Source organism: Hyperoodon ampullatus, assembly GCF_949752795.1.
Source record: "Hyperoodon ampullatus genome assembly, chromosome: 14".
Taxonomy (NCBI): Eukaryota; Metazoa; Chordata; class Mammalia; order Artiodactyla; family Ziphiidae; genus Hyperoodon; species Hyperoodon ampullatus.
Genome location: NC_136927.1, coordinates 81,058,772 through 81,080,069, shown reverse-complemented (window position 1 = coordinate 81,080,069; position 21,298 = coordinate 81,058,772). Strand labels below are relative to the sequence as shown.

Sequence of the window (21,298 nt, the reverse complement as noted above, 5' to 3'; positions counted from 1 at the left end):
CAAGACTAGATTCTACAGTGGCGTACACTGGGTCATAAGCAAGAAATTCCACACGTACCATTGAATTTTTCACGCTCTGTAGCAAGCGCTCGTGCTGCTCGGCTATGGCCAAGGCAGCAGAGTGGACTTTCTGGTAGATGGCCTCCCCATCTCGCGTTTGAAAGATAAACAGCCCTTCACCAGTCTCACACATCCTGTGAAAACAAAGACAGAGAGCTTCTGAAAACCAGCTCCTACAAGTTCAATGCACCTAAAGCCTAGAATAGTCTGATACGAGGCTCATTTATTTTGTATGAGATTAGGATTCTTGTTCACATGTGCTAAACAGAGTTAACTAGAATCAAAGTGTTTGATGAATTGGTACTAATAAGGACAGGGAACCAATCGCTCTAAGCCAACACGGTGCCCAGTGTTTTTTGTCCTGAAGGTTTTGTCATAGAAGGTTAACAAGCTGTTTCTGGATTCTTAGTATAATCCCTCTACTTCCTGTAAGACTCTCAAAGAGGACACCTGTGCTACGGCCTTCCCATCACAGTCCACGAATCAGAAACTCATCAGAAACGGCGCCATGTAGCTCAGAGGTAAAAGAAGGATTCTATGACTCTCAGATTCTGTCCTAAGCTTCCTTACAGACAATGGCTTGAAGAATGATTTCATTCCCAAAGGCAACTATGCTTTCCCAAATCACAGATCAAATTTTACTCTAGGTGTTCACTCCATGAGATGAACCAAACACAGCTAAGAGGTTTTTTTTTAAATGAACCTAACTTTGCTGAATTAATGTGTGGAACATAAGAGAAGTTACTCAAGGAAAGCTAGATGGGTTTCAACATTAATATTAAGGATTAAGAAGAGGATCATTTCTACCTCAGACTGTTAAAAAAATGAATTATATTAATAACGGAAGATAGGTACACATAATTAGGCAAGAACCAAATAACTGTGTTTTAACTACTATATATACACACACAGACACACATACATACATATATGTGTATATATATATATATATGTATAGTGTGTTATATATAATCAATAAATATATTTAATTACTCTAAATATTTTTAAAGACTTGGACAAAATCCTATTATCAAGGATAATTTTTAAAAGGATATTTTTTAAAGTTATGATTTTGATACATACATATATCAAAGATAAACTAAGAGGTTGTTTTTGTTTTAAAGAACAATATTTAATTTTTACATTATTTATAACTATTAATAATTACTTAATTATTCTAAAATACAATTCCACTCCTTTCACCTCAGAATCTCTTGCTGAAAAACTGAATACTGGCCTTAATGCCTGAGTTTTGCTCACATCTAGAGGCTCACATCTAAAGAACTTTTTAACACAGCATGGAAACCAAGCACATTTTCAACCCAAACCTGTTAAATATTTTATCTATTCCAGTCTATGCAGTTAGTGCAATAAGAAAGACTTATCCTTATTTTCCACAGTTGGCTCAATACCACGGCCATATGGCAATTTTCAGCACATATAGCATAGCATATGTTAATTGGTCAAAACCTGCCTCGCTTGAATTTCACTAATATGGACCATGTAAGAAGAAAAACTAGAAGGCTCTTTCAACCAGCTAATATAAAGAACTAGCTTATGAGGTTGATCATGTGATTTTAATTATTAAGTCATCCTAATCCAAGGAAGAACTAAAAACTAAAATTCAAAGCATATTTACTCAAGTCCCATTTCCTTCCTGAAGACTTCCTAAAATACTTCAGTCCTCACTGCTATCCCCTCTTTATTTGATCCACCATACAAATTTGACTCTGCTACTAGGCACCTAATTCCACAAGGTTTTAATTTTTTCACACCTCTTTTTTTTCTATCAAATACGGAAATATAATTTGTTAAGAGGAGGGTAACCTCAATCAGTTGTTTAAGAGGAAGAAGTGGTCTTCTGTTTCCTCTAGGGCAGAGGTCATTTTTACTTACTTAGATGCCAACTTTGGTTCCAGACAGGATGAAGGCACCTGTTACTGGGAAACATTTGTAGGATAATTGATTCATAGAAAACCCTGCAGCTGTGTTTCTAAAACTTGACAATCTAGTGGCTTTTAAGGTTTTTGTAACAGCAACCCACAGTAATAAATATAGCTTAGATTGTGACCTAGTACATCTGTTGATCTATTTATCTATCACCTAGTTATTATTTAGCTATTTATCTATCATCAATTTATAATATGTTTATATTTTCTGTTATATTTTTTAATACAAGTGGTGACGTGCTTAATTTACATTATGACTCGCTAACTGGTGAAACCTACTCTTTGAAAATCACTCTTTTACCCAGTGTCTGCTTTTGGTTAACATAATGAAGCCACAACCATCCTTTAATGACATTTGACTCTCTAAATAATTACTGTGATCAGAAACAAACTAAATCAAAACAGAGTGTCAAGTATTCTTCTTGAAAGTACACAGACTTCCCCTGCCTCCACCTAAGGATCTGAAAGACACAGACACACACACACACTTACACATACACACACTCACACATACACACTTACCACTTACAAAAAGAACCAGGAGTCACAACCTCAAATTCCATCAGGGTTCAGACAAAGAACGTGAATGGATAAAGATGCTCAGACCCCTACAACATACAGCCACACAGAGGGAGTGTAGCTAATGGACACCAGCCACCAGTCAGCCCTGGTCACATTTAAATGGGGAGATACGAGCCCCGTGTAGCCACACTTCTGATTGTCTAAGAGAAATCAGAGATTTTGATTTTTATATGAAATAACCTGAATTTTTAATGTTGGCAACTTTTTCCTTCGGTTTTTTTTGTTTAAGCTGTGGGAGCCAAAATGCCTCTAAGGATCAGATCTGGCCAAGAGGCCACCAGTTTGCATTAAAGGCACAAACATGCACTAAAGAGCTCTAAACAGAACAGGAATTAGGCCTTTGGTCTGCCTAATTGTTGGGACTTTCATCCATACTGTTCAAAGGTATATGCCCTTCAGTGGGACAGCAGTGACCCAGAAAGCGTGGATAATGTACAAAAATTGACCTCAGATGCTCTTCCATACAGTCTCTTCTAACCTCTATCCACAAGTTCTTTTATTTCATTCATGCCCCTCAACCCAACAGACTTGTTTGGTGCTGTTTCTATAAATTTATTTAGTTATTTATTTTTGGCTACGTTGGGTCTTCATTGCTGCGCAAGGGCTTTCTCTAGTTGTGTCGAGTGGGGGCTACTCTTCATTGCGGTGCGCGGGCTCCTCATTGCGGTGGCTTCTCTTGCTGCGGAGCATAGGCTCTAGGTGTGCAGGCTTCAGTAGCTGTGGCTCACGGGCTCAGTAGTTGTGGCGCACGGGCTTAGTTGTTCTGCGGCACGTTGGATCCTCCCGGACCAGGGCTCAAACCCTTGTCCCCTGCATTGGCAGGTGGATTCTTAACCACCACGCCAGCAGGGAAGTCCCTGGTGCTGTTTCATAAGCAGCTTTACAAGCCATTTAAAATGTTATTAGAGGTCTTTGGCAAAATAATATAATGGGCCAACTTCCCAAGGCAAGTAAGAAGAAAATAGGGAAAAAAAGAAAAAAGGAAAGGAAAGGAAAGGAAGTCAAAAGAAAAGCACATCAAAGGGGTAATGATCTTACATAACCTAATATGGCTACATCTGCTTCACATGTCTGGAGAAAACACAACATAGAGCAAAGACGTTCTAATGGGTTCATCTATCACAGACTTGCAAATACACAGTCTTGACGTTTTTCTTTTTGGCCACACCATGCAGCTTGCAGGATCTTAGTTCCCCAACCAGGGATTGAACCCGGGCCCACGTCAGTGAAAGCACTGAGTCCTAACCACCAAACTGCCAGTGAGTTCCCTTGAAGTCTTGACTTTTAATGGTCCCGATTCCTTTCTTTCTCTTTACCCACTGACTTTGACCTTGGACACTTCTAGCATCCGAAGCTGTCCCAAATGCCCCAAGCCTCCTTCCTGATGGCCTTATGCTAACAGAACCAGTGGATGGAAACCCAGAGGAAGAAAAATAATGAGTTTAAGTTGGGCCTTTCCTATGTCCTTTGTGAAGATAAGGATTCAGATATTAGAACTTTGTGCCATATAGATGCACATATAGCTTTGAATTTCTAACTACTTTGCCTAAACGATATGCCCGTCACTCCAAACCATGGATTGTGCAATTAGTTAAGAAGCCATAAGAAAACCAAGAGCTCAGAAAGTATTGGGAAATTCATTCATTCATGCACACAGTAAGCATGTATCAAGGCAGCATGGAATAAAAGGCTTGGTAAAGGTACAGCCTTGGGCTCCAGACCGCCTGTCTGGGATTGCCCCTTACCAGCTTTGTGCCTGGTACACATTAGTTAACTTCCCTAAGCCTGCATATCCATCTGTAAAATAAATATAATGATAGTAACTGTCACCTAGATTTATTAAAAGTATTAAATATGATACTCAGAATGCACAAAGCACATCTTCAAATAATGTGCACTTCCATTATTTCACTGGAATGTAAGCTCCACGTGGACAGAGACTGTTTTCCAATTTATTCACAGCTTATCCACCAGGGCCCAGCACAGGACTTGGCCTATATTTAGTGTCCAATAAATAACTGTAGAATAGATTAGGAAACAGCAGACAGGGCTAGGAAAGGAGTGACTGAGAACTTGACCCAGGCTTCCTTGAGCAAGTTTTATTTAAACTGAGGGGTCACTGAGCCACCGTGGGGAGGGAAGTGGTTTGGATGAGGAAGCAGGAAGAACAGTGCGACAGAAACAACTGCACACAGAATGCCTTGAGGTGGGACGTAGTCAAGAGACGAGATGACACGTCGGAGAGGGGGCGGGGGGAGGGGCGGCCCGCATGCCGCGACCCACAAGGGCTCTGAAACAATGCTCTCCGCTATCTCCAAGTCACCACCTGGATGCAACAGCTTGCACTGGCACCGAGCGCCCGACTTTCTAATCTTTGTTCCTTCCCTTTGACGATGACGTTCCACACCAACATAGTTTATTAGAAAAATACGAACGGAATTGAAATTATGAAGACCAAAATAAGTAACCTCACGGGGGACAGTATTAATAAGCAAACTTATGAAGTTAGAAAGCCAATCGACTCAACAGTTCCTCACTTTCAAGATGTATTTTGTGCATGTGCGTGTGTACACGTGTATGTGTGTGTCTTCAGGATATTTAAACATTGCTAAAAGCAGAATGTATCTTACCCTCAACATGTATATTTCAGATAATCTTTTCTTCTCTCCATCCCTGCCATAGGGGTTATTAGGTCAGTATTGATTTTTCACTTTTACGATTACATATTATAACTGAAAGAATGCGGTACTTGTCACACTAACATTAGGCAAATCATGAGAGCGGCTGCAATGGATGTAAACAAAGGTAAAGGCACAGGCTTTGTCTTTGAGGAGTTTATGATTTGTTTGGTTAGACAAGATCTACATATGCGAATGGGTTCAAAGATAATATAATGGTAGAGTGAGCCGTTACAGGTCAGAGGAACAATCAAGAAAGGAAAGATATACTTGGGAAGAGAGGTGGGTTTGCGTTAGACAGCAAAAAAGAAAATCAGTCAGCCGAAAACCTGGGAACAACAGGTCAGAAGCAGCTTGCAGAGAGGGATACAAAACTAGGAGCAAAACCCTGCAGAATGTTGATACTCTTCCGTCTGTGAAAGTAAGGTGAGGAAACGGAGTAGAACCCCTCCCCACCTGTGGCCGCAGCGATGCCAAAGAAAGCACACACACAGAAACACAAATGAAGTAAACAAGAGGCTTAACCACATGGGATCTAGTAGCTCCATCTTGAAGAAAAATCTGGAGAGGAGAGAAGTCTGTTAGGAGCGTGTAATCTGAACAGGGGTTCTCTCTCCATTGGCACAACTAGTATCAGCAATACCTGGATGGCCAGATCATCCTTTGTCATGGGGACCGCCCTGCACATTGTAGGATGTTTAGCAGCATCTCTGGTTTCTACCCACTGGACGCCAGTGGTGTCCCCTAGTTGTGACATTGATAACTGTTCCTTGGGTGGCAAAATGCCCCCAGCTAAGAATCACTGAAATAGATCCAAATGAAGGGGATGACGGAGCACTTGACTTACGCTTAAATGGAAAAGAGGCTGCACACCAGGCAGCTTCTGGGTTCAGGGGAGGCTGCCTCACTGCAGACTGTGCTCAGGTTGGGGTAAAGAATGCACCCTGCACTAGTGGGTCTGCTTTGTCCTGCGTGTTCCAATTATTGGCATTGCTGCCTGGTTGATCTCAACTTGAGAAGAGATGGCGGTTGACTTTGCTAGTGCCGTGTGTGTGTGTGTGTGTACTGGCTGAAGATCAGGCCAATCTAGGCTGTCAGGTGAGGCTGTTTGCCTGGGCTTTGCTGCAACCAGTAGAGCGAGATATGGAATCAACATGAGACCCCACTGGATGTGCCACCCAGGCTTCTGAGCGGGGGACAGCTCTGTGAACATCGGTCATTCACACACAACTTTCATTTGTTTGTCAAACCTTTGTGTCGCCTATTTAATATTTTTAATCAACTCGCTTTTTTCCCCTCTTAAACAAATGTGTTGTAAGTGGAATCATCAAATCCATATCATAAGCCAGTATGCTCTGCCATAAATTGAAAGCAGACATGTACATAAATACAATGAAAATAGAGTTAGTAAGTCATTAAACTCTGTCTAGGTCCTCTTGTCAAAGATACAAGCTGGAAGTTTGCTTACTTCTCAGTAACACAGGTAAATTAGAAAGTGTTAGATGATTCCAGTGTTTAAGACATGCCAGCATGCCCACTGAAATGTTTCTGTATAATTTAACCAAAAATATCAAAAAAGGTAATTGAAAAGAAAATAACTTCATCACTGTAAGAGTCACATTCATTTAACACTATGTCTGTATCACCTAAAATCATCTCACATTTTGGGGAAATACAGGTGCAGTTTGCAGAGTCCTGCTCTGGGTGGTGTGGGAGACGATACATTTCCATCCCAGCTCCCTCGGATGCTGGAATCAGGACCTTGCGCATGTTCCTTGACCTCCTGAAGTTTCAGCAGCCTCATATTTCAAATGTGAATCATAAACTCACCCAAACCTCAGAAGGTGGTGGGAAATCGTGTTTTATATTTAGCAAAGGATCTGACATCAAGTAAACATTTAATTAGGATTTGTTGTTGTTATTTGAACTCTTTACAATGTCAAAGCCAATGAGGATGGGGTTCTCGGGGAAAACTTCACAAGGGCCACATCTTTGCCCAGAAGGAAATGTGGGTGATCGCATCCCGGGACAACAGTGCGGAAGCAAGAATAAGATGCATGGGAGATGCATGAGGGAAGGGATGTGGGAACAGATGTATATGTATGACTGATTCACTTTGTTATAAAGCAGAAACTAAAAAAAAAAAAAGATGCATGGGAAAGGAAGGTGTGTGGCTGGGGGACGTTCACATCTGAGGCTCACGGGCGTGTGAAAACAGAGTAATAGGATCCTCTTCCGCGAGAACGTAATTATGAATTCAGGGAGACAAAGTCTCCCTTTAAGAAAAGAATCAGCTTTCATTGAATAAAAACTATGATGCGAAATAGCGGGTGCTTTGTTTCTCCAGCTATGGGAAGTACACGGTGTTGGTCATGGAGTGTTAGCAACACCTTAATAAAGCTTCCGAGCCAAGTGATCAGGATGAAGACAAAGGTCCCAATTCCGAGTGTGCATTGTTACATGCTGTCCTTTTTCCTGTGGCTTCATCTTCAATGTCATCAGGCTTCCTAAGACCAATTCCCTTAAATGTGTACAGAGACCATCATTATCACTTTTTTTTAAAATTTGCATTCAATTTGTAGATTAATCTGGAGAGAAGAGACATTCTTTAAAAATGTTGAGCCTTTTGTTAATTAATTTATTATTTTTTTACTTTTGGCTGTGTTGGGTCTTTGTTTCTGTGAGAGGGCCTTCTCTAGTTGTGGCAAGCGGGGGCCACTCTTCATCACGGTGCGCGGGCCTCTCACTGTCGTGGCCTCTCCTGTTGCGGAGCACAGGCTCCAGATGCGCAGGCTCAGTAGTTGTGGCACACGGGCCCAGTTGCTCCACGGCATGTGGGATCTTCCCAGACCAGGGCTCGAACCCGTGTCCCCTGCATTAGCAGGCAGATTCTCAACCACTGCGCCACCAGGGAAGCCCCATTATCACTTTTTAGATACACATTCGAACACTTCTGTCTGTGGACTTGAAGGTTTATGGGGAAAAGAATTAACTATCCGAAGCCATATAACATGGCTAGGATAAAAGCATCTTGCATCTGTTCTTAATCACCTAACATGTAAACAAAGTCAAAGAAAGATGACTTTTTTCTTCCTTTTATGCTTTCTCATCTTAAGTCGTGGCTAGATCTAAGTCCTTCTGTCGAGGACGCATTTTCCCTCATCCTTCCTGCTGTAGCAGTTTACAAGGAGCGGGTTGCAAATGAAGTGCTGATCTCAGTTTTTAAACCCAAATATAATGTGTAGGTTTACGAATCCCTGACGGAATGAAAAGCCAATTCAGGGAAATTGCTGAACGAGCCTTGACGTTAACGTGTCCAAGGCTGAAGTCTGATCATCATCAGCCCAGCTCCCCGCCCCCCCCGATTTAGGAAGCTCTGCAGTAGCAGCCACTCCTGGGGGATCGTGAACCCCTCTCTTTCTCCCCTAACCCACATCCAATCAGTGAGTAAGTTCTTTGGGCTTTAGCTTCAAAACACTTAAGCCCATGTTCACTCACCACTACCATCATCGTTGCAAACACCCTTGTCCCTTACTCTGAACATGACGATGCCCTTCTAACTGGCTTTAGCCAGAGAGAGTCTAAAGATAAGTCAGACCATGTCACTTCTTTGCTTAACACTCCCTGTGTAGTCAAGAATTTAATCTTGTCCAAAAAGAGGTCTGGCCTTTGCCATGGGCTCCTGGGAGGTCATTTTCGTTTGCCTGGGGTTCTAGGCAAAGAGCAGCAAATATGATTTAGCATGAGCTTTGGGTCACATGGTATCTGTGGACCTGGAGACTGAGACCATCCATGTGGGCAATCAATGAACCAATCAATCATGCATGTGAGGGAGCCCCAGTAAAAACTCTGAACGCTGTGGATCGGGGAGCTTCCCTGGTTGGCAACACTCTGTATTGTCACACATGGACACCAGGAAAGGAACGATGCCCTGGCCCTACGGGGAAAGGGTAACAGAAGCTCCATGTCACCTACTCCTCCAGTCCCCACCCCATGCACTTCTTCTCCTGGCTGATGTTAATCTGTATTCTTCTCTGTAATAAACTGTAACTATGAATTTCGTAGCTTTCAGTGAATTCTGTGAGTCATTCTAGCAAATGACCAAACCTTAGGTGATATGGGAACCCCTGAACTTGCAACTGATGTCAGAAGTGAGAAAGGTCTTGGGGACTGTTCCTTCAAACCGTGTAGTCGTCCAACCACGCAGCCCCCAGTGGCTCCCGTCTGACTGAGACTAAAAGCCAAATTCTTTACAATGTCCGTCAAGCCGCACGTGGCCTGACGCCATCGCATCTCCACCTCTATCATGCATCGCTTCCCACTCACGTTTTCTGCTCCAGTCTCACTGGCCTCCTGGCTCTACTTTATGCTCTGCTTTCCAGATACACACACTTCCCCCTAGGCACCTTCTCCCATCCTCCTACTTCTGGCTGGAATGCTCTTCCTCCAGATTCCTGCATGGCTCACCCTCTCCCCTTTTTCAGGTCTTTTTCATACATCACTGACCTAGCAAACCCGGTCCTGCTCACTCTATTTAAAACTGCACCCCTCCTTTGACACTTTCTATCGAACACCTTTATTTTTCACTGTGGGACTTACACATTCTAACATCTGTTGTACTTTTTCTTAATGTTTGTTATAGTCTGTATCCCCTCTCCTCTAGAGAGTAAGTTTCATAACAACAGAACACATGTATGTTTTATTTATTGCTACATACATAGTGCTTGGAACCACGCCAGGCTCTCAGGGTACACTCAGGGAATGTGATGAAAGAAGGCACGGTTCATTTTTTACTAGTCCTTTACTAGAATTCTGAGGTACTGTCATATATAAAGTGGTCACATACACTAGTGGGCCATCACCTACGAAAAGATGGTCACACCACGCAAATAGCCAACAGCTATACGAAAAACGCCCCACATCACTAACCATCAGGGAAATCAGAACCACAATGAAATCTCACCTCATACCTGTTAGAATGGCTACTGTGAACAAGACAAGAGATAACAAGGGATGGTGAGGACACAGAGAAAAGGAAATCCTTGTGCACTGTTGGTGGGAATGTAAATTGGTGCAGCCACTATGAAAAATGGTATGGAGGTTCTTCAAAAAATTAAAAACAGAACTGCCAAAAGATCCAGCAGTTCCACTTCTGGGTATATATCCAAAGGAAATGAAATCACGATCTCTGCAAAAGAGATATCTGCAACCCCATATTCACTGCAGCATTACTTACAATAGCCGAGACATAGAAATAACCTTAGAGTCCATTGATAGATGAATGGATAAAGAAAATGTAGTGTGTGTGTATATACACGGACACTGGAATACTATTAAGTCGTAAAAAAAAAAAAAGAAGACAATCCTGCCATTCGTGACAACATGGATGGAACCTGAGGGCATTATGCTAAGTGAAGTAAGTCAGACAAAGAAAGACAAACACTGTATGATCTCACTGACATGTGGAATCTGAAAACAGCCAAACTCATAGAAACAGGGAGTAGAAAGGTGGTTTCCAGGGGTTGCAGGAGGAGGAAAAGGGGAGATGTTGGTCTAAGGGTACGGACTTCAAGCTGGAAGATGGGTAAGTTCTGGGCATCTAATGTACAGAATGGTGACTATAATTAAAAATACTGTATTGTGGGCTTCCCTGGTGGCACAGTGGTTGAGAGTCTGCCTGCCGATGCAGGGGACACGGGTTTGTGCCCCGGTCTGGGAAGATTCCACGTGCCGCGGAGCGGCTGGGGCCGTGAGCCATGGCCACTGAGCCTGCGCGTCCGGAGCCTGTGCTCCACAGCGGGAGAGGCCACAACAGTGAGAGGCCCGCGTACCGCAAAAAAAAAAAAAAAAAAAAAAAAAAAAAATACTGTATTGTATACCTGAAAGTTACGAAGAGAGTAGATCTTAAATGTTTCTCACCATAAAAAAAGGTAATTACGTGAGGTGATGAAGGTGTTAACTAACCTTATTGTGGTGACCATTTTTCAATACATACATGTATCAAACCATCACCCTGTACACCTTGAACTTAAAGGATGTTCTGTATCATTTATACCTCAATAAAGCTGGAAAAATAAATTAATTAAATAAAAAATACACCTTAAATTTTTTTTTAAAGATGGCCACAAGACAGGAGGCATTGGTGAGTGTCTAATTTCTTTTTCCAGAGGTCACAAGGAAGTCATCCTTTCCTTTAAGGATTTCATATGCTAGAACCAACCACAGAAGCTCAAAGGTAAGAGGGGACCTAGCTAAGCTTCTTATGATGGCCTTGTCTTGTCTGTGTTCACACCCACACACCTAGCACAGTGTCTGGCAGAGAACAGATGGGCCATAATGAAAGACCTTTAAAGATGATGATTAAAGAGGTTACGCTGTAGAGTGGAAAGGGGACTCTCCCTTCTGATTTCACACACGCCTCCACTCAAGCAATATTTATAATAGAATTATAAATGAAAATTTATAAATAAAAAATCTAAAATTATTTTTTAGATCGATGCTAATGAAGAATGAATGGCCATATAAATGGCACAACTGTAGTTTCTGTTTTCTTTCAAAAGAAGAGAATTTCACTTCCTCTGAGCAAGGCTGTGTGGGATCTAACGCATTTGTATTTAAATTTCTCTATCCAACATAGTAGGAAGCGCCAAGTACATTTTATTTGTTAATCTGCTTTCCTTTAGTAAGAATGAATATATGCTCTACAAAATATTTAGAAGTGAGGGATTACTAAGTAGCTTAGAATCAAGAAGACAGAGAATATCCAAAGGTTTATATGAGAATAATGGTCCTTTTACATGTACACTCATCTACAGTTTTCTTCTCCAATGAAAAGTTATTTCACCAGTTAGACTTGTTTTTAGAGTGATATACACAAGACACAGATGATTTCTTTTCCAAGACTGTTCAGATGTCTTTACATCCAAAAAGAGCCTTTTTCACCAATTTGTGCACTCCATTTAAGGAAAAGAATTTGTATATGCAATGTCAATTTTCACATATTCTTGGCAAACCTAAAAGTTTCTCTTAAAACGATGTCAAAAGCACGAGAGGGACATTCTCTGGCTGGTAGAGAGAGGCACCCATGTGTGGTAATTATTCACCACTTTCTGCCAAATGTCACCTGAGCTGCCCTCAGCCCTGCAGGTGCTAAACCGAGGGTAGTCATTTAAATCGGTCAGGAGGTAGGGCAGAGCCTGACACTGAAGCAAGCGAACTGGGCGGCCAGCTGTGAAATTCACAGGGAAACCTACTGGACACCTGCCACCATGCTTTAAACAGTAACGTTTCAAGAATAGTTCCATGGGGGATGTTGCCACAGTTAAAACTTCATGTCAACTGGACCTTCCCATGAAAAAATCAGAGACCCTGCCAATCTGATGAGCTTCACTGAAGCCTCAGGGCATTCCAAGTGGAAAGAAACAAACGAACAAAAAAACTAGAAAAAACTCAAATAAAATAAGCAATGTGTCTCTTCCCCCATCCCTCCCCCCGATAAGCTAATTGTTCTTTATCTCCAGGGGCAATAAGTGGCAATTAATTGTGCAACTGCACTTTATTAAAAAGATTATATTTCAACTGTGGAATTCTTCAAGGAAAAAACAGAGGTACGGTCAGAATTGCCTATATTGGGGAAGAGAGGGAGAAACAGCATCTAGAAGACTCTAATGACCTTTGACCATGATATTGCCGCCCAGGAGAGATGAACAATTCTGACTGTAGGTGCCTGCACTCCGAACTAAAAGAACAAATAGGAGGTTCCAGAATTAAAGTAAACTAAGATAATTTATACATGAGTGCTGGTTACGCAGTATGCCTTCTCTTCCTTAGCTCTGTAGAGTTCACTCAGAACTAGGCTAACCTAGTAGAGTTAGGATGAGCATAATAATATCCCCTGGTTTATATGACAAGCTAATGGCTTAAATGAGACAGTGCATGTAAAATGCTTAGTACAGCAACTTTCGTATAGTAAGGGCTCAGTAAGTATCAGTATTTATTTTCAATGGTTGATATGCTTGCTAGAGCAGAGTTTTTCACCTGGATAACTGGACCTGACAATGCTTTGTTGTGGGGCTTGTTTGTGCAGCACACATTGTGACAACTAAAAATGTCTCCAGACTTTGCCAAACGTCCCTTAGGTGCAAAATCACCCCTGGTTGAGAACCACTGTTCTGCATCTCAGTACCATTATGAGTGATATTACTAATTATAGTCAAAGAGCTGCTTCACCCTATTTGCTTTGAGAAATTATTAAATACTGTATTGGACACATTTTGTTAGTTTTTTTTTAAACCTCACATCCCTTCTGATGGTGTCAGTGACCTCTTCCTGATTTGGGAGAACCACGCCCATTCTATCTGTACCCTGTGTGCTTTCCATAAAGCCCTCAGTGCAGTTCCTGACACATAGTGAATGCAATGGTCAACGTATGGTAAGAATCTATCTCTCTTCTATTGGCTGACGGTGTGAGAAGATCTCAAAGCCCCTGGAAGCCCCGTGTGGGGCAGAGTGAAGCCACCTAGAAGGAACAAGACTGAGATAAAACCTAGGGTCCTCATTTGGACTCTGAATCAACCCAACCCTGAAGCCATCTCTGCTCCCTGGACTTTGGGTTCTGAAGGCCGACAAATTTCTTCTCTGCTTGTGTCAGTTTGTGTTGACACAACGGCCTACTACCTGCCAGGCATTATGCCAGGTGTTTGTATATGTACCTTTATTTAGTCTTCATGGCCATCTTGTGAGAGACATAAATTATACCCATTTTACAGGTGGCCAATGGAAGCTCAGAGAGTTAGGTCATTCACTCAAGGTCCCACAGCTAGTATGTGATTGACTATAATTTCATTTCATTTCCTCCATCTCCCAGCCCAGCTTATTACGCGTGCCCCATTGTCAATCTTGGTGCGGCGAAATGGGCCATTCAGCAGGAATAACACTTAGCTCCAAGTCTAACAGAGGCTTTGCCTAGACAGAGCAGAACTTTGCCCAAGGTCTTAGGAAGATTCTCTGCATTCTAGAGCGGAAATGGTGTGACGTTTTGCAGACGCATGCTGGATATGTGAAAACTATCTGCCTAGAGAGACTTAACTCCTGTTCATCTATCAACGTGAGACAGGGAGAAAATTATCTCAGTTAATATGACACTGCCTTATTTTGAACACATCCAAAAATAGCCAAGGGAAAGAATTATCTTCACTAATAAAGTAAGGCAAATGTGAAACCTTCACACTTGGGGGAACATGAATGATCTTATGATCCTAAGCATCTTGATGGTAACTATAAAAATTCATCTTTATTTGAGTTTCAGGCAAAATATAAAATAGTATGATCACCTTGCATTTAACACTGTCTGGATCCGGCAAACCCAGTCCTGTTCCAAAAGTTATTATGATAAAACCTCGAAGAGACTATTAAGAGAAGCCCAGCACCTTCTGGGTCATCTATGTGCACTGCTGCTTCTACCTAAGACCACCCCAGAAGGAAGTTATTACTTAGATAAACTTGCAAGGGAAGTTAAACACTTTGTCCGTGGCCGACAGCTAATAAAGAATAGAGATCAGGACCTAGGGTCTCTCTGACTCCCAAACCAGTGCACCTTACACTACGAACCACACTGTTTGAGAAATGAGTGAGGTCCTAAAAATACATTCCCGATACTTGTCCTTCTGATTGTTCGTTCAGTCTCGGGTTTGCACCAGCCCCATAAAGCATGACCACTGAACAAGAATGCTGCTCAAAATCAATAAATATCCTAAGTCCCTACCATATCTGAGGCACAACACTGTGTGGTATGGGTTGTAGGTACTACAATCATCTAACCACTGGAGTTCTTGGACAAAATACCCAAAAGTCAGACCATAAAGAGACCAAAGTCGTGAACCAAAAAGCTCCTTCATTTCCCGAGTCAGCACTTTATGGCTTTTGGTCAAAGAGGAATATTTCTGAACTTCATGTCCCCAATATAGCCTCACTTTTCTTCCACCATTTCTTTTACTTGAGGTCCTTCAATATCTCCCCATATCCACATCTGCTACCTCTATCCTATTATTTACAAAATATGAACACGATTATACACACACACACAAACACCTACTTAAAAATCTAGATGGTTTGCTATCACACTTGGGGGAAATATCAAAGTCTTTAAAATAATCTCCTAGATTCTTAGCAGTTCTACTACATGTCAATATGAAGAAGTTAAACTTTTGCAAGCTATGAGCAGTATTAAAACCGAGATAATTTTTTTAAAGTTTCAAATAGGGCTTCCCTGGTGGCGCAGTGGTTGAGAGTCCGCCTGCCGATGCAGGGGACATGGGTTCATGCCCCGGTCTGGGAAGATCCCACATGCCGCGGAGCGGCTGGGCCCCTGAGCCATGGCCGCTGAGCCTGCGCGTCCAGAGCCTGTGCTCCACAACGGGAGAGGCCACAACAGTGAGAGGCCTGCGTACCGCAAAAAAAAAAAAAAAAAAAAGTTTCAAATAGTCATGAGATACTACAAAGGTTTACTAAATTTTTAGCCTTTGGAAGTGACAATAAAAAGCCATACATGGCCATTTCCTATTATTATTTCCTATAAATAGAGTGAATCAAAGAAAAGCTGAAAAATATGAATGTTGGAATAAATGCTGCCCCAAATAGGCGCCAAACATCTTGATCAATGCAGAATTCTTCTGCACATCAATATGAAATACGAGGTGTACAGTCAATAGAAAAGTCTATTTTCAATGATAAAACATCTTTCATAACCAGATTTCACTGGTTACAGTTAATACATAAATAATTTCTGAGGGAATTCCCTGGCAGTCCATTGGTTAGGACTCTGCACTTTCACAGCCGAGGGCATGGGTTCAATCCCTGGTCAGGGAACTAAGATCCCACAAGCCACGAAGCGTGGCCAATAATAATAATTATTATTTCTGAGACCGAAGCAGGGAAATATACCACCTTCCCAAACAAATTCTTAATTTTCTACCAAGATTTTCCTATAAGGATAATAAGTCATTAATTCTGACATAAGAAGGATGCTGCACTAAAGATTAAAGTTTTATTTGCTAACTTGAGAACCTTTGTGTCTCTGGGAGATTTACCAATGCGTTTATACCATTTCCATTTCCAGGTACTTAAAATTTAAATAGACCAAAGAAGAGCTGTGTGGAAAAGAAGAATTTAAACACTTTCTAGGATAGTTGTAAGAGCATCAAATTGATCATATTTCTGAAAAGTGAATTTTAAATGACTGGGCTTTGTTTATAATGGAGTGAACAGATGAATGTAAGTGGAGCATTACATGATGTGAACCTGGGGAAAAAAATGTAGAAAAACAGTCATGAAACTCACCTCCCTGCCTCAAAAGTGAACCAAGCAGCATCTCGTCCATACCGCCGCAGGGCGCTTAGCGGCCAAGAGATGAGTTTGACTCTGGGATTCTGGACGTCCCAAAGACAGATGTGCTCATATGTAATCTGCAAGGCACATTCGCCATGTACATCTAAGTTAGGAGATGGCATCAAATACACATTGAATCTCTCTGGGAGAAAAACAAAAGGTTAGTCTAAAATCCCCAGGAATAAACCATCAAAGACATTGTAGGAACAAAGAGGCATTTCAAAGTAATTCAAGCTCTTATTCTAGGTTTTGGTTGAATATTCAGGAAGATAAACCTTTCTCATAAATTAACAGTTCCAGTAAATGATTTTTTTAAATGAAGACCATATTAAATAACATAATAATGATACAGTCTGGTTGTCAACATACATGCAACACTATTTACATGAGCAAAGATCTTTTTAGAATTTTTTAATTTGCATAATAAAAATTTGTATGCCAATAAAAGACTAAAGCAATGAAAACATTAAAAACAATTTTTTTCTTGCCAAGTACATGTTAATTACACCCACACTTTTGTATTCACAAAAGATGCAGGTGCAAAATAATTGTTGCATTGTCTAATGATATTAAAATTATATTGATCAATTTATAATTTTCATAACTAAAGGAACACAACTCTACCCCAAATTATTTAAGTAAACTAATACTAACTAATATTATGCACTTAACTGACCAACAGTTTGGAAAAATTCCAGTGGATCTATTTGAACTAGTTTTAACAAAGAGCTCTCTTTAGCCAAGTACCGGAAAGAAATATTCATTTGCTTATTTGGATGATTGCTAACATTTAACCAAGATTACTCTGAATAAACTACTTGGCTTATTATTGAACCTGAATTTTCATCCCCTCAGATACAGTCATGGTATTTTTATTACATTTCTAGAAAAGTCATTAATTTAGGAAGCTATAGAGTCAAAATTTTAAGTGAAATATGAACAAAAATATTATTACTATAGCAAACACACTTTTATCTATCCATTGTTATGGTAGATTGCCTACATCTGAGAAAATAGTGTGGCACTAATAATATCACTGGTATTCTAAATTAATTGTTTTATAATAAGGAAGTCATTAGAATTTCCATAGACTTCAGTTTAGTAAATAGGAGTGTCAAGATTGTCTTCATAAATGTATTCAAGCATCTATTCCTCAAGTTTTCTAAGTTACTTCAAACTCCCAGTAACCAAATATTTACTGCTTTCTAATAACTATTATTTTAAAAGTATATTCTAGTGGAGCAAATTTCTCCCTGGAGAGTTCTGAAACAAGTAAGAAAGACTGTCATCATCAAGCAAAAAGTAAGAGAGACCATTACCAATTTCTTTGCTTGGAAGTTCTTCCATATAACTACCTCATCCAAGAAAAACAGCAAAAGTGGTAAGAGTGACTACTTTAGTTACAATTACTTGAAGTCATACAATTAATCTTGTAAAGTGCCTTAAAAGACAGAGCTGAGTTTCATTATAATCCCTAGTAGTTATATACCAGAGGTGTTCTTATTCCTATTTGACAGAAGAGGAAACTGAGGCACAGAAAATTGGTACCAGAAACGTAACTCCTAGGCACAGGCAATTCTTGAATTCAGTTTGGAGCACTATCCGAATATAGCTTTGCAAATATAAAATGTGAAAAATAAGTGCTGATCTGAGCCCTCTAAAAAATAGTCAAAACCTGTCATGCTTTCCTCTTTATGTTTGACTTCATGTGCATTTGCCGGTGAGGCACTACAGGTGCCGTTCAGCCCAAGAGCATCCTGAGTTAGTGAACTATGGAGGGAGGAGCCTGGGGCTTGGTTGTATGACCCTGGTAAAGGACTTAATTAAGCTCTCTGCCGCTCAATTTCCCAGTCTGCAAAGAGGCTCCTCTGAATTAGCTAGCACTTCTAAGACTTTGTCAATAACACTTCCCTGGAGATGGATTCTGGCAGATACGATGCTTCCAAAATAGTCACCGACTGTAAATGTGTCACGAAGACATAGTTCCAATTGGAGAAAGGGCATTTTTTACTAACAACTGGAGTGTGAATCCATAGAAAGGGTCAGTACAATTCCACCTCTGCCATGTTCGTAATCAAGCCAGGTGCCCCACAGCCTCTTCGGTTGTGATATATCCTCATAGATCAAGTCAATAGGCTAAGAGCAGAACTATGGGATCCCACCTATCCCATCACAAGGCCCAGTTATGTGGAGCCAAAGAAATGATTCCTCACCTCCAAGCTCATACTGCAAACCAACACTGATTCTGTTGAAGTGTTCATGAATATTTCAATCATTATTATTTATAATGACGTATTCCCAGGTTGAGTGTTGAGCTTAAAGAGCTGGCTCAATTGTTAGAGCTAAAAAAATATATCACAGATTTAGGTGGGTTTAAACTTGATGAAACATTCATGAAGTCTGGATTCTATTAAAAACACTGGGAAGTGTTCAATAAAAATTTTAAGTGAAAAAAAGCAAGACAAAAACCCATTGCATTGTAAAATCTGTACACTATAAATATAGGCTCAAGAGTATAGTCTGGAATCAAACAGTAGTTATTGGAATTGGAGCAAGATCTTTAGCTCTTTTAAGCTTCAATTTCCTCATCTGTAAAATGGAGAAGTAATAGTACTTATATCATAGGGCTGCCAGGAAAATTAAACGGTCTAATGCATCTTCTGCACAAAACTGACACACACACAGCAGGTTCCCTATAACTTCTATCTGATATTATTAATGTAGATACATTCCTATTATACGTTGAAAACATGTTAAGAAAAGAAACACACTGAAATGTCTGCTCAGGTTTTAGGTGAAATAAAAGGTTATTTTTACTTCTTTCTTTATACATTTTTATACCTTCAAAAATTTTACATCATGAAGATGTCTCATGTTGCATTATATGGGGACAAAAACAGCTTTAGAAAAGAGCAAAGGAGAGAATTCTCTTTACATACCACTCTGTTCTCTCTCAACCCCCGTAGCCAGTAAGTCAGGCTCTCCAAGGCTGATGTCATTGATTCGCGTCCCTACACACTCCATCTGGAGAACTTTGCACCATTCATCAGCCTCAAGATCTGCGGAAATGTCCAGAGATTAACGTGTATGCCCAGCACCTGCTGAAAACCAAAAAGCCAAAGCCCTCCCTGCCTCCGACAAACCTGATTCACAGGCAAAGGTCTTGGAGGTATCATCATTGAAATAAATCACTATGGCATGCTTCTTGGTGCTTTTTGGCAACCGAGCTACGTTCTTCACGTTGTTGAGTTCTGTAACCTGAAAAATGAACAATGGTGAGTATGAGGATGCTCCGGAAAGAAAGCTTCCCATCAACACCATCAAACTGAGTGGAGGCACAGAAGGCAGACAGCACATCCCAGGCGAACACAGCCCGACAGAAGAGCGTGTATTCAAAAGCGATGAATTATTTCAGTGTCATCCTCAATGCCTAGCAAGGAAGGTTAACAAATTACCTCCCCTTTTTAGATCTTTTTCTTTTGAAGCCTATTAAGAGGCACAGGCTCAAAGCTTCGTAGACGTAGACGCTTGCTTTATTTTTTTAGTTTTCTATCCACCCCTGTCAAAGACTCTGCCTTCTCCATTGTCATCACGTTTATCTCCATCAATGTGGACAGACTTTCAAATACCCCGTCTCTTCAGAGTACTCCCAACGTAAGCATCTTAAACACACTGACCCCGAGGAAGAGAAGGCAATGGTGGTCTGGTTCATAACTAGATGATCTCACCCTTTGATAATCAGAGATAGAGTCTTAGGATTCTCAAAGATGCCCCTCTACTCAGGGTTGAAGTCATATATTCCAACACAGAGAGCTGGTAGGTGAGACGTTACTCCGGTCTCTCTGACTGACTCCTAGCTTCTCCATGGTTATGGGGCCACTGTCTTAGGGTCTGAAAATACTGCATGGAAATCACGTTCTTCCTAACAGGAGGGGAAAGCTTTCCCCTCTAGCCATTCTCCTCACCTCTCTCTCTCCCTTTCACTCTTTTATGACCCGTTTCCCTCCCACAAGGGGTATTGGCTCATTGTGTTTCCAAAATGCCATCTCTCATTCAGTTACAGCCAGATCCCCTGATGCACTCCAGGGCTGTGATCATTGAGTCCTGCAGGAGAGAAGGTTTAGGTGGCTTGGGGCAGAGTATTTCCAAGATAAATAACCCTTTCACACTAACTTAGTCTATCTCTTCTGTGTTATACAAAAGAATGTGTCTCCCATCAGTCTTTGCCATCAGTAATGTCATGCCATTTCTCCCATCTATTACTCTAAATTCAATAAATGCTTGGCTCAGGAAGTAGGTGAGGAGAGAAGCATATACTCTCCATGCACATCCTAACCTGATGATTTCAGTTCCCTGCTTCTTAACCTCCACTGGCTCTATTGATAGGATAGTGCAAATTTCCTAGCATGAATATCACAACAGTTGCTATGGACCAAATGTCTGTGGCCCTCCCAAATTCATATGTTGAAAGCTTACCTCTAAGGGGATGGTATTAAGAGGTGGAGCCTTTGGGGTGACTAGGTCATGAGGGTGGAGCCCTTGTGAATGGGATTAGTGCCCTTAGAAAAGAGGCCCCAGAGAGCTCCCTTGTCCCTTCTGCCATGTGAGGACACAGCAAGGAGTCGCCTTCTAGAAACCAGAAAG

At 41.0% G+C, this 21,298-nt stretch overlaps 1 protein-coding gene across 2 annotated transcripts in view; it reads right to left on the bottom strand.

Annotated features, from left to right (window-relative positions):
* Positions 1 to 21,298, bottom strand: part of DOK5 (docking protein 5) — a gene marked incomplete at its 5' end in the record, with an annotated part of 148,194 nt that overhangs the window by 34,700 nt on the left and 92,196 nt on the right. For both annotated transcript variants that reach the window (XM_079720334.1, XM_079720335.1), the window contains 4 exons: positions 59 to 194; positions 16,607 to 16,796; positions 19,594 to 19,713; positions 19,798 to 19,912. In XM_079720334.1, coding sequence (XP_079576460.1) covers positions 59 to 194; positions 16,607 to 16,796; positions 19,594 to 19,713; positions 19,798 to 19,912 — 561 coding nt within the window. The remainder of the gene's footprint in view (positions 1 to 58; positions 195 to 16,606; positions 16,797 to 19,593; positions 19,714 to 19,797; positions 19,913 to 21,298) is intronic.